The sequence below is a fragment of the Medicago sativa genome, chromosome 8, assembly GCF_051527215.1.
Source record: "Medicago sativa cultivar Bolivia chromosome 8, Bolivia_mono, whole genome shotgun sequence".
In the NCBI taxonomy this organism is placed as follows: Eukaryota; Viridiplantae; Streptophyta; class Magnoliopsida; order Fabales; family Fabaceae; genus Medicago; species Medicago sativa.
The window spans coordinates 57,251,166-57,264,605 of record NC_140756.1 but is presented as its reverse complement, the minus strand read 5'-3'; the positions used below and the strand labels follow the sequence as shown (position 1 = coordinate 57,264,605).

General features: G+C 35.7%; 1 protein-coding gene across 1 annotated transcript; it reads right to left on the bottom strand.

Annotated features, from left to right (window-relative positions):
* Positions 1-387: 387 nt before the first annotated feature.
* LOC146899827 (uncharacterized) lies at positions 388-2,645 on the bottom strand. Its single transcript, XM_085738317.1, has one exon. It carries the CDS (start codon positions 1,494-1,496, stop codon positions 1,014-1,016), a length of 483 nt encoding a protein of 160 aa, XP_085594443.1. The 5' UTR covers positions 1,497-2,645; the 3' UTR covers positions 388-1,013.
* Positions 2,646-13,440: the final 10,795 nt, after the last annotated feature.

Genomic DNA, 13,440 nt, shown 5'->3' with positions numbered 1-13,440 from the left:
CAATTATTTCAATCAGTTGTGTAAACAAGACATGAAAAATGATAACATATGCAACCATTTCAACATATTCAAAATATGAGATATTTTTCTCAAAATTGAGAAAATGTTTTTTTTGTCCTTGGTTTCAATGTTTTCGAAAAGATTGATATCTTCAAGTATAGAAAACTCCCCCTAAGTTTTAGAGATGAATATCCTATTACATTTCAGATCTTTTGATTTTTTAAGAAAATAATTATTTTCTTTTACTTATTGTCATAGCAGATAAGTTTTTCATTTTGACAAAGTCATGCTCATAATTTAGAAGATGATTATCTAATCTAAATTGAGTTTTAAAAGAGCAAAGATCAATTGATCTTATTCAGCAATTTCTGAAATTGAAGAAAATGAAGTATTTGTGGAAGCGGTGAAATCAGAGTTTAGAAAAGATCTTTCTCTCTCTACAGTATTCTCATGTTGGAAAATATTGCTGAGTTTTTTCAAAAGCTGAAATGCTTCAAAGTATCATTTGATGCAAGATAGTTTCTTTAAAAGAAAACAATTACAAGCAACAATTTTTGACACAATTTGTGGAAAACATACATGTTTACAATCAATTATATGCAGCAAATTTATGCACAAACACATATTGATATGCCATTGATGTTTACAACTTTATCTTTGTCTTCAATTTTTGCAATTAAAGTAAGATAATTATTCAACAATGCTTAAAACAAATTTTTATGCTCAAAGCAAGTCCAATATGAGTTTAAGAACAAAATATGCAAACCTTAGAGCAATATTTGAAGATTATAACAAGATCATACACAACATCAACATGAAGATCAAGAATATAAAAAATCTTCTAATGTTAATTCAAACATAAGATTCATTTAAAATCATGTTTGAGGAATGATATTTTCATAAACTAAATCATCATATTTATTAGTGCAAATAAATGTGTACCTTATGCGATGATATCCCTCACTTTGAGATTCAATGAAGAGAGCATGTTTCTCTTTCTTTGAAATACTTTCTCATCTGAATGGAGAAGTCCAAGCATCAATAAGCATAACCTTCTGAAGCAGCTTAATCATCAGTAGCTTTCTCTTCTTCTTAGTCTTTCCATCTTTCTGATCTGAGTGTCTTTTAACATATCCAGATGTTTCTGGATCTGCAGACATATGATCAACTGATGGAATGCTTTGTTCATAAAGAATGTTTCTTTGAACATTCTGAACTTGAGTTGAAGGAATTGTTCCATCATTTTCCATCTTAGAATCCTCAAAGACACTTGCATTGAAGTCTGAGCTGAATTCCTCCATATTCAGATCAAAACCAGCTTGATTTCCAGCTAGCTCATCCTCATCAGTTTCCTTTGTGGTAGTGTTTTCACTAAGCATGTGTGTGGCTAGAGCTTTAGCAACATCATGCATATCTGGATCTTTTAATGACACAGGATCATTTCCCATATCAGATTCTAGAACAATTTCTTGTTCATCAAACTGGAGTTCACTCATGATGTTTGTAACATCACTTCAGATTTTGAAATTGTTTCATCAGTAGAAGATTTAAAGGATCCTTCTCCAATAAAAGCTTCCAGCTTTGTTAGCTTTCTGAGGTATTTTTCAGAAGCTTCCTCAATTTCATTAACATTCTGAAGTTGTTATGCAGGAACTTCATCAACTTTCTGAGTTCCATCTTTTAGTAGCTGCATCAACTTTTCTGAATCCATGTTTCAGTAGTTGCATCAGCTTCCTGAACCTTATTGGTTGCAACAGGTATTACTTCAACTTGCTGACTTTCATTCTCAGCAACATCAACTTCCTTTTGAAGTTCTTCAACATTTTGAGCTTTATCAACTTTCTGAACAGCTACTTTAGCAATGTCTGCAACTTCTTGGAAGTTTCTCCAGGGATGTCTTGATCCAATGTTGGAGGATCCTCATTGTTGTCAAATTCTTTATGTCAAAGATTTGGCAATCCTTCTCATACACTTCACTTTTTCAGAAGCATCTTAAAATGCTTGAATATGAGTGTGAAAGTCAATTCATATAGAATATAAGAAGTCTTCTTGTTCTTCAATCATATGTTGCAAAAACATGTAGTTGAGATTGAAAGACAATATGTTGAGAACATGGTATATGATCAACATTAATGACATACTCAAACACTTTCACTTATTGTAGCAAGTGAATGCAGAGATTGTTTAGACAAGTCTTTTGATCAGACCATATTCTTCAATCTTGAGCTTGCAAAAATAATTCTCTTATTTGCATCATATGAGTGCAGTTCTTATGACCAGTAAGGTCCTTGATGTTTGATCCAACATTCTCTAACCTTCCAAAGTTATTGAATGTTCTTTGAGTAATAGCTCTTGCTGACCAATTTTCTCAAAGTATAAGATTTCTACCTTGCTTGAAAACAGAGGGATGAACTTTGAAGCTTTCAATTTTTTGGATTGAGTAGCTTCAGCATCAGGAGCATTTTCCTGAACATTCTGATCTGTAGACACCTGAACATTCTGATCTTCAATTTCAGATGTTTCTTGAACATTCTGAATTGCAGTCACTTTGAACATTCTGATCATCAGTTTCAGATGTTTCTTGAACAATCTGGACTGTATCGTGAGCATCTTGAAACACATCAGTGTTGAAGTATGAGTTTAGATCTTCTATGTTGAGATCAAAACCACATGAAAATTTCATGTGTTCATCTTTTTATACTTGCGCATTTCCTTGACTCATTATTTGTGAAGCCAAGATTTCTGCATCTTCCTAAGTGTCTTTATCAACTTTGTTAGAAACTTGCTCAGTATTTTCTTCAACTTTCTGATCTTGGTCAGAAGGGTTTTCTTAAACATTCTGAGGTGTGTCAACCTTCTGATGTTCTTCTTCAGCCGCATTCACTGGAGTTTCTGCAGCAATTTCATCTTTCTTCTGAAGAGATACATCATCAACCTTCTGAGTATCATCTTCTGTGATTGAAGCAGCCATATGAGTTTCTTGAGGTATCTCATCATCTTCTATTCGAGATACAACCTCATCTTGCACATTTTCTTCTTTAACAACTTCATCTTCTTTCTGAAGATGTTCTTCATTCTCACCAGCAGCAATCTGAACTGCTTTTCTTGGAAGATCAGCAACTTGTTGAAACAACCCCAGGGATGGAGGAGAAAGAGCTTCATTATCTTCCATAGGATATACATCTCCTTCTTCCTTCTGTATGCTGGATAGGTTTCTAACCTTCTTCTTTTCTTCCTAGTTCTTTGAACTTTCTGATCTGCATCCTCCTGAACATTCTGATCAGTGTTGTTTTGAACATTCTGATCATCTTACTGAATGTCTTCTCCCTGAGCATCTTGAAAGATCTCATTGTAGAGATCATTTGTAGTGTATTCAATGTTGAGATCAAAGTCAGAATGAGCTCCAACATTATCTTGTTTCAACTGAATTCCTTCATCAATTTCCATATGATGATGCTCACTTCCAAGAGTGTTTGATACTAGGATTTCAGTAACTTCCTGTGTATCATTATCAACTTTTTGAGCATGTTGCTCAGTATTTTCTTCAACTCTTATATCTTCAGAGGGTGCTTCAACACCTTGACTTAGAGTTGTTTCAACTTTCTGATGACCATCAGTAGTTTCTCCAACTCTATCAACATATCTTGTAGCCATCATAGCTTCAAACTGTTGAGTGCTTGCCTCAACTAGCTCTCTTGCATGTTCAACAACATGAGCAAAGACTTCAGGAGCTGGAGTAGGTTTGCCTTTCTCAGCTTTGTGAGAGCTTGATCCAATCTCCTTCTTGTCAGACTTGTCAGCTTCCTGTTTCTTTTTTTTACTTCCTGAACTTTCTGATCAGAAAGTCTCTTCACTGATCCAGTCTTTTGAGGAGTAGGCATGTTGGTGGTTGTGATGTGAAGTTGTCCTAAGGTTTCTGTTGTGAATCTCATAAAGGTGTATTTACTTCCTTCACCTTCTAGGGATACTTGTGCAACCTTAAAGATGGGAGTCATATGAATCCCATATGGTAACTTAACAACTTTTTGTTTGACAGCCAAACAAGAATCAATCATGTATTGAAGGATTATGAAGCAGAGGTTGAGTTTTGTTTTGATCATGAGATGATACATAAATTAGTATCAGCATCAAAGGTTCCACATCTAGGGAGTAAAGTGTGCCTAATTATGTTATGGAAGATTTTAGGGACATCTTTAAGATTTGTGGAATCATGATCAGGTTTGGTGTATTCTAGGATAGGTTGTCGTTCATGTTTAGGTGATGACAAATGATAGCTTTTTAGAGGTGTGCAAGTAAATGAGGTTTTGGCTCTTTGACTTGAACTCATTTTAAATTGTTCCATTGTTCTAGAACAACACAGCTTCATCTTGAGAAGTTTCAGAATCTTCGTCATTTTGAACTCCACATATTTCTTGAACATAATTTGTCCATGAATCAAGCTTTTCCTAGAAATTTAGAAGACATTCCTGCATCACAAATTGGTAAAGCTCTTGGTACCCGTATTACTTTGGGTCCTTGGAGGTTAGTGTTTCTCTTCTTGAGAGATTCTTTCTTATGACCACATTCTGATTTAAGATGATCAGATTTGTTGAAATAAGAAAACTATATTTTACCAATCTCAACCTTTTTAGATCATTCTAATTTAAGATAAAATGTCTTTTTGAAATGAGGATTTTTAAAAAAAAACATGCAGGTTCATAATGTTGAATTCGTTTTCAAAATGAACATTTTTCATTTACCTTCTCACTTTTGTTTGTGATAGGTTATGAATCCTAAACCAACTTTTTGAAAGGTCTTAACAAATTTTAGAAAGTTTGTTATGTCCTTTTTCAAACTTTTACTTCCCTTTTTAAAGTAACATTTTGTTTCAAAAATTCATATTTTTCTAAATCTTAAAACTTTTTGCTCATTGAGGATCTTATGTTTCTCAAATATATTAAAAAGAGAATTCTGCAATCTTTGAATGGTTTTTAAAATATATCTCATTCAAGATTAGTGGTTTCACATTTTCTTTCTTTATACAAGAAAAATTATTTTTAAAAAGTTCCTACTTTAAAATAATAAAAAGCATGAGTCATATGAGATATTATTAAACACTTTATATAAAAGATAAGGATTAGAATTTCTTACCTCTTCACTTCTTGTGTTTGTCTTTACTCATGTGTTGACTTCAAAATCATCTCTGGTTGCCATCTTTGCATCTTCTTCTTCAGAGGGCATTTAGTTTTGAAGTATCCCACATTGTTGCATATGTGACATGCACTTTGATTTGCAGGCTTTGACATCACTTCCTTCTGGATCTTTTCCTCATACACTGTTAAGTGCTCAAACCATAGAGGCGGGCTCTGATGCCAATTGAAGTGGATAAAATAGTCACAAGAAAGGGGGGGTTTGAATTGTGACCCTTTAAAAATTAACTTGCAACTTTAAAAGTGATTCTCAAGTAGTTTACTTGGAATGGTTAAGTTAGTGACAGACTTCAGAACGTTCTGATGTCTGAGTGCAGAAACAGATTAACAAGTTAAATGTGTATGTGTGTGTTTGTGTTTGCAGTAAATAAAGAGTATAAGGAACAGAGAATAAACACACAGAGATTTATAGTAGTTCACCCAATGTGGGCTAGTCTACTCCTCACAGTCTTGTGAGATTTTTCCACTATGATGCTTGAGATAACCTCTCAAATCCTGCACCTTACAATCTGTGTTCACCTGAACACTTACAGCTCTGTATTCTCTAAGCCTCAGCAGGCTTGCACCTTGTTGCTAAGTTAACCACTTAGACTTTTACAACCTTTGCTCAAACTAACACTTTAGTACCCCTAAAGCTAGATGAGACTTTGTTACAATTTGTATGAAGGTTTGAATGTTTGTGAATCAAACAGACAAGAAGAAGAGAGGAAGGAAAAAGTTATCTGTGAAGAAGATAACAGAGAGGGAGAAAGAAAATTGATTTACACTATAAAGAAGGTAAGAAGAAAGCCTTCAGTGATGATCAATTGAAGTTTACAAAAGCTTCAAACAAACTTTATTGTTTTCTTGTATGCTTTGCAATTTGTTTGGAGTTTGAATGTTTGAGAATCAAACAGAGGAGAGGGAAGAGAAAGTTATCTTGGCACGAGATAACAGAGAGTATTGATGTGCACTAAGGAAACAAAAGCCTTAGAGATTGATCAGCTTCAAACAAACTTTGTTGTTTTCTTGTATGCTTTGCAATGGTGCAAGTTTTGCTGAGCCTTTGATCTGTATTTATAGAGTCTTTGGGCTCAAATAGCCGTTGTAAGGTGTCCAATGGTGTTATGCCACGTGTCCTGGGCCCCACAAGCTTTTACTTGAAAATCTGGGTGAACATTCTGACCATCAGAATGTTGTTGCGTTCCCAGGATGAACATCAGAATGTTGCTGTGTTCTTCATCAGAATGTTGGATATTCATGATGTTCTTCATCTGGGTTCATCATGGATGAATGTTGGATGAATTTCTGGGCTTGCCCAGCACGTGATGTGAGATTTGTTTGAGTTTTATCCTCCAAAAAGTAGCTTCTCCATATGCATCAAAAGTTGCTGGAAAAGTAGGATAAAGCTTGATTCAAATCTGCCTTGGATATTGTGCAGGAAAGAGAGGATAGTGGATCTGCAACTTCAGGCCCATGCTTCTAGGAGATTTGCTTGATTTTGTTCAGAGTACAAGTTATCTCTGATGCAAGATCTCCTTTTGCTACCTTTTTTCTTCTTTCCACCAACTACACTGTTCATGGCTGGAAGCATGTACAGGAGTGAACATTCTGATCATCAGAATGTTTCATTTGTGCTCACTTAAGGATGATTTGTAAGACTACGTTTGATGTAATCAATCCTAATAGTAGAGACACGACTGAAGTGCAGTGAATGCAACATCTAGGATGATATTCTCATTGGAATAATCCTAGTACTTTAATGTTCATAGTCTTGGATGAACATTAAAAATCCTTTTGACATAAATCTTTGTTCATGCCTTTATTTGTTGATACATCCATGCAATTGTACTTTTCTGGACCTTTTATTCATGTCAAGTGTACTTGCATGTTCTTCACGTTCTTGATGAATCTGGGTTTGCTTATGAACACCCTTCTGGCTTTCCATCAGAACGTTCAACTTTCTGATCAACATTCTGAACAACATTCTGAACTAACTTTCTGAACTTCAGAGTTAGTTCATGAATTCAAATGTACTTTGATTTCTTGTATCTTGGTATGATTTAAACTTTGTTTGTGTCTTGGTTAATCACTCAAGAATGCACAAATACCAAGAACTATCAAAGTCCATTAATCCTTTAATCACCATAGATGTCTTTAATGATTTCTTGATCCAAAGTCAAAATCATTGTATGCATAAGATATGTTCATGTCACATCTGTTCTTGCATGTTCTTGGTGTGGACATTGATTTATGGTTTTACTCTAATGAACCTTCTGAGCAACCTTCTGAACAACCTTCTGAACTCCTTCTGGGTTCAAACATATGAACTTCAGAATGTTTCTTCTGGGTTCCTTCCTTTTTGACGGTTGTACTTTGTGCTGAACATTCTGATGTCCTTCAACACTTTGAACCTTATGAATGTTGTTTATTTATTTCCTTCAAAAACTACTTGAAGTATATAAATGAGAGATCATTTGTTTTGACAAACAAGATGATTCTTTCTTTGAAGTCCAAAAGAATATTTCTTTGCATCTAGTTCATTATTGCATGTAACTGATGACTTTAAATATTCTTGTTTATCCATGAAATAATCCTTTATTATTTCTGGATATATTCAGGGTTAATGTTCATGATTAACTCCATTCATATGAACATTCTGATCTCTGTTCATATGAACATTCTGAACTCTGAACTCTTTATCTTCAGAAGCTTTGGAAGTGTGATACTTTGAGGAGGTTCTGAGAATCTTCCTAACTTGTATGCATATTTACTTTTATCTTCTTTACCCATGGTGGATCTTCAAATCATATAACATAAAACTCAATGTGAGTTTTGTCACATAACTTCAAGCACATTCTTGTGCAGCTTGTGATGTATGTTATTCCAACATGATTCAAGTTCTTCCATCATGATTCTTGAGCTATGAATCTTCATGGAGATGTGATCTTGTTGTTTCAACGGATGATATACTCATTCTTTCATTGTTGAGTAGATATGATGCACTTATCAATGTGGGTGGCTTCTAGCTTATCCACTTATGTGATTCCTGTTCTTTTAACAAAAACTCAAGTGCAACCATCAGTAGATCACCATTCATAAAACTTATTATTTATTCCACGAGGTTTGTTATCATTAAAACATTCATCAAAAAGATTTTTGCTTCAACATCTTCTTGATGTGAGCCATCTTGTGCTTCATCAGAAGCAGTTTCATCTTGCACTTCTGATGTGGGTTCAGCTTCTGGACTTTCTTCAGATTCAGCTATCTGATCAGGTTCTGGAGTAGCTTCAGGAACCTGTATCTCTGCAACACTTTCACCTTGCTTTGAAGTTTTTATCTTCAAGCTCTTTGTCATCAAATTTAACGTGCATAGATTCTTCAACACATAGTGTTTCTGAATTATACACTTTGTATGCCTTTGACCTTTCAGAGTAACCTAAGAAGATTCCTCTTTGGGCCTTGGCATCAAATTTCTTTAGGTAGAGCTTGTTATTTAGAATGTAACATGTACATCCAAATTGATGAAAGTAAGAGATATTGGGTTTTCTTCCTTTAAAGAGTTCATATGTTGTTTTTCTCCAAAATAGGTCTAATATAGATCCTGTTTTGAACATAACATGTTGTATTCACTGCTTCTGCCCAAAAATGTTTAGCCAAATTGTTTTCATGGATCATGGTTCTGGCCATTTCTTGTAAAGTTATATTCTTTCTCTCTACAACCCATTTTGTTGCGGAGTTCTAGGAGAAGAGAATTCATGGATAATTCCATGTTTTTCACAAAAAGCTTCAAATGGCTCATTTTCAAATTCTCCACCATGATCACTTTTGATTTTCAAAATCTTTGACTCTTTTTCAGTTTGAATTTGTGTGCAGAAGTTACTGAATACCTCATATGCATGATCCTTACTTTTCAGGAATTTCACCCAAGTCCATCTGCTGTAATCATCAACAATGACTAATCCATATTTACTTCCATACAAGGATGCAGTACTCACTGGTCCAAATAAATCAATATGGAGTAGTTCTAAGGGTTTTGAGGTTGAAACAATGTCTTTGGTTTTAAAAGATGATTTCACAATTTTCCCTCTCTGACATGCACCACAGAGTGCATCTGAATGATAGTCAATGTCTGGTAGCCCTTTGACAAGTTGTAACTTACTAAGCTTAGAGATTAACCTCCAGTTAGCATGTCCCAACATTCTGTGCCACATCCATTTCTTATCATTCACTGATAGAAGGCAAATCACCTTCTGATCAGTCAGTTCAGAAAAATTGATTTTATAGACATTACCAACTCTCTTTCCCTTGAACACAATGGATTTGTCTTCCTTGTTGATTACTGTACAGTTGGTTTTCTCAAAAAGCACATCATAACCATTATCACAAAATTGACTAATGCTCAAAAGGTTATGTTCAAGACCATCTACCAACCATACATTATCAATTGAGGTAGAGGAATTACCAATAGTTCCTGTACCTATGATCTTGCCAGATTGGTTGCCTCCAAATTTCACACTTCCTCCTTCTTTCATTGTTAAGCTGAGGAAGCTGGACTTCTCTCCTGTCATGTGTCTTGAGCAACCGCTGTCTAGGTACCATGATCTTTGCTTTGGTGCTGCTCTTAGGCATACCTGCATCATTGACATTTTCAGATTTAGGTACCCATTGTCCTATGGGTCCTAAAAGGTTAGTGCTTAAAGCTTTACTCTTCACTCCTTGTACCTTGTGATGTGAGTTGGGTTGCTTCTGATTAACCATTACCTTTGGTTTTGGTACTTCAGAACCGGTAACTGTCTTCCTCTGAAACTTAGACTTCAGAACCTCAGATTTTGGTTTCACCAGACTCTGAGGTACAGGTTCTGATCTTTTCAAGATCCTGATCTTTGAAGTCTTGGAATCAGATTTGATCATAGCCTTTGGCTTAGAGTTCTTTGGCTTTGAAGTAATCTTAGCCTTAGAACTAGAAGCTTCGGGTTCTGATTGAACAACAGTTTCCAACTCAGCACCTTCAGGTACAAAAACTGTTTTCAGACCTTCCTTGATGCATTCACAACATGCTTTGAGACTGATTTCATTTGGTTTCCCTCCTGAAAAACCAATCCCTTTGCCATTGTTTCTGTAAATGTTATAAATCATAGAAGCCACTCTGCTTCTGTCAATTCCAGATATGATAAAATCTTCAAGAGCAATTTCATGGTTGCTTAAAGGTTTCTCATTACACTTTTCTTGTAGCTTCTGACATAAGAACCTGAGCTTGTCTTCATATGTTTTACAAATGAAGTCAAAGCCCCTAAGTCCTTCTTCAGAAGCTTTCAGATCCAATAGAGTTGATTTTTGTTGTTTCATTAAATCAACATATTTTTCTTTTAAATCCTTCAACTCATTGGTTCTTACTTCAAAATGTGTAAGAAGTTCTTTAAGTGACTCAACAAGTTCATTTCTGGGAATTTTGGAATATACCTCGTTTTCATCTTCTGAGTCTGAATCTGATCCAGCTTCTAAAGTTGCTGTTGCTACCAACCCAACAACTATCTTTGCATCTTCATCAGCTTCCTCTTTATCAGATCCAGATTCACTTCCCAAATCATCCCAGGTTGCCATTAAACTCTGCTTGATCTGCTTCTTGAATTTGCTTGGTTTGAATGTAGACCTCTTTGACTTGTCCTTTGTCTTTTCTTTTTGAAGATCAGGGCATTCAGCAATGAAATGTCCAGGCTTCTTACAGTTGAAGCATCCCTTCTAATCTTCTTTCCTTGAGCTTCTGGAGTTACTCCTCTTGGTTAGAAACTTTCTGTTCTTCTTGGCCAGATATTGAAGTCTGTTTGAGAGCATGGCCATTTCAGCAGCATCTGGTTCAGAATCTGAACTTGATTGTTCTTCCTCTTCAGATTCAATCACTTTGAGAGCTTTTGATGACTTGCCTTTGGATGGAAGAGCTATTGATTTACTCTTCTTAGTAGACTCATGTTCATTGAGACTTAACTCATGAACTTTGAGAGAACTAACAAGATCTTCGACACTTAAAGTGTTTAAATCTTTAGCTTCCTCAATGGCAGTCACCTTTGGTCTCCATCTTGCAGGTAAGCTTCTGAGTATCTTGCTCACATGGTCAGAAGCAACATAGCTCTTCTTTAGAATTTGTAGCCCAGAGACTAAGGTTTGAAACCTTGAGTACATCTCCTCAATAGTTTCATCATCCTTCATCTTGAATAACTCGTACTGATGTACAAGCATGAGAGCTTTAGCTTCTTTGACCTTCTTGCTGCCTTCGTAGTTTGAACAGAGTGAAGCAAACATAGCTTTAGCAGTGGATTTGTCACTCATCTTCATGTACTCTGCTTTGGGTATAGCAGTGACAAGAGCTCCTCTGATAATATGATGCTTCTTGTAGAGTTTCTTCAACTCAGGAGTATGTTTCTTTCTATCCACAACAGCTCCTTCTTCATCAAGGACTAAATCACCAACACATCTTCCAGAATATCCCATAGTTCTTCATCTAGGCTCATGATATAACTGTAAAAGTTGGTTTTCCACCAAGAAAATTCTTCAGCATCTCCATTGAATTTTGGAATCTTTCCAACACTGGATTTCTTACTATCACTATAATCATGTGAGACATTTTTATAGCTAGTATCACCAGATCCAGTAGGAGGAGGAGTAGACATGTTTTTCTCAGATCTTTGACTGTTGCACGGTTAAGTGTTACACAACAGACCAAGGCTCTAGATACCAATTGAAGGTGAGAAAAACACAAGAAGGGGGGGTTGAATTGTGTTTTGGAAAATTCTTCGTTTCTCCTAAAAATTGAACACACTGGTCAGAAGCTAAGTGAAACAGCTTCTGAAGTGGTTATCAGAATCTAAATGCAGCGGAATAAAACAGAGAGAGAGAAGAAGAACGACACAAAGCAATTATACTGGTTCCTTCCACAAACCGGAAGTAGTCCAGTCCCCCTTGCACTTCCAAGGAGATTTCATTAAGAGTAATATCTGATTACAATTGCTCAAGCACACAAGCAAGAGACTTCCTTTGCTCAAGCACACAAGCAAGAGACTTCCTTTGCTCAAGAACACAATCAAGAGACTTCCATGCTCAAGCACAACTGCAAGAGACTTCTAGCTAAACAAAATTACACAGAAAATTGTTTAAGGTTGAACACTTGATATACAATCAGAGGTGCTCACAATACAAATCAGATACAGACTCAATTGACTTAAGAATTTCTAAGATATGACTTTGAGACACAGAAATTCTAAGTGAATGCAGAATAATTTCAGCAGAGGTTTGGCACTTGTAAAAATGTTGTGAGTCTTTCGTTCAGCATTACCAATTCTCTAAGTCTTCACTCCTTAATATAGAGGTGTGAAAGAGACGTTGTGAAATTGTCAGCACATCAAAGAGTCGTTGTTGAAGCTTGATCTTTCACCAATGATCTTTTGCCTAATTTGGTTGTTGTCCTATGAAGAACCAATTTGAAATCCATTCCTTATCCAAAGGAACATCTATGCAGGCGAAGCCGTATTCTGGAGCTGTTTTCTTGTCTTGTAGCGTGGACACAAAACAGAGTAGTGGAGAAGGTGGTTGTACAGTTCGTACAAAGTACAATGTCAACGCTTTCGTCCAAAATTGCAAGCACATGCCTTCAAACACCTTTGAAATGACCGTTGCAAAATTCCACTAATCTTTTGTTGTGTTTTCGAATCCAATAGACAGCTTTTGCAGTGATGATTCTTCAATCCTTGAATCTTTTGCAAATCCAGTTGATCTTCAGCTTCTGGTGAAATGACTTCTGATGAGGCAGCTTCTGATAATACAGCTTCTGATAACGCAGCTTCTGATGATGCAACTTCTGATGATACAGCTTCTGATGATACAGCTTCTGATAACGCAGCTTCTGGACACTTTGTCTTCAGGAGCACTATTCTTCAGGAGCACTATACTGACTTCAGGAGCGGCTTTACTTCAGGAGCGCTTTTTCTCTTCAGGAGCGAGTTGCCTTCAGAAGCACTAAGCTTCATTTTTGTTGATTCCTTTTGCTCTTCATTTGCTCATTCAGAACCAATAAATGATGTAACTTCTTAATTAAGGTCATGTACACTTGAACAAATATTAGCTAGTCCAATTCACAATTTTTAATACCTTGTTATCATCAAAACTCTTTAAGGTTCATTGTTAAACACATTTTGATCCAACAGTTTCCACCGCTAAACCAAACAAGCACTAGGTAAGAAAATGCACTAAGTAAGAAAATTATAAGGTGGATGATGTG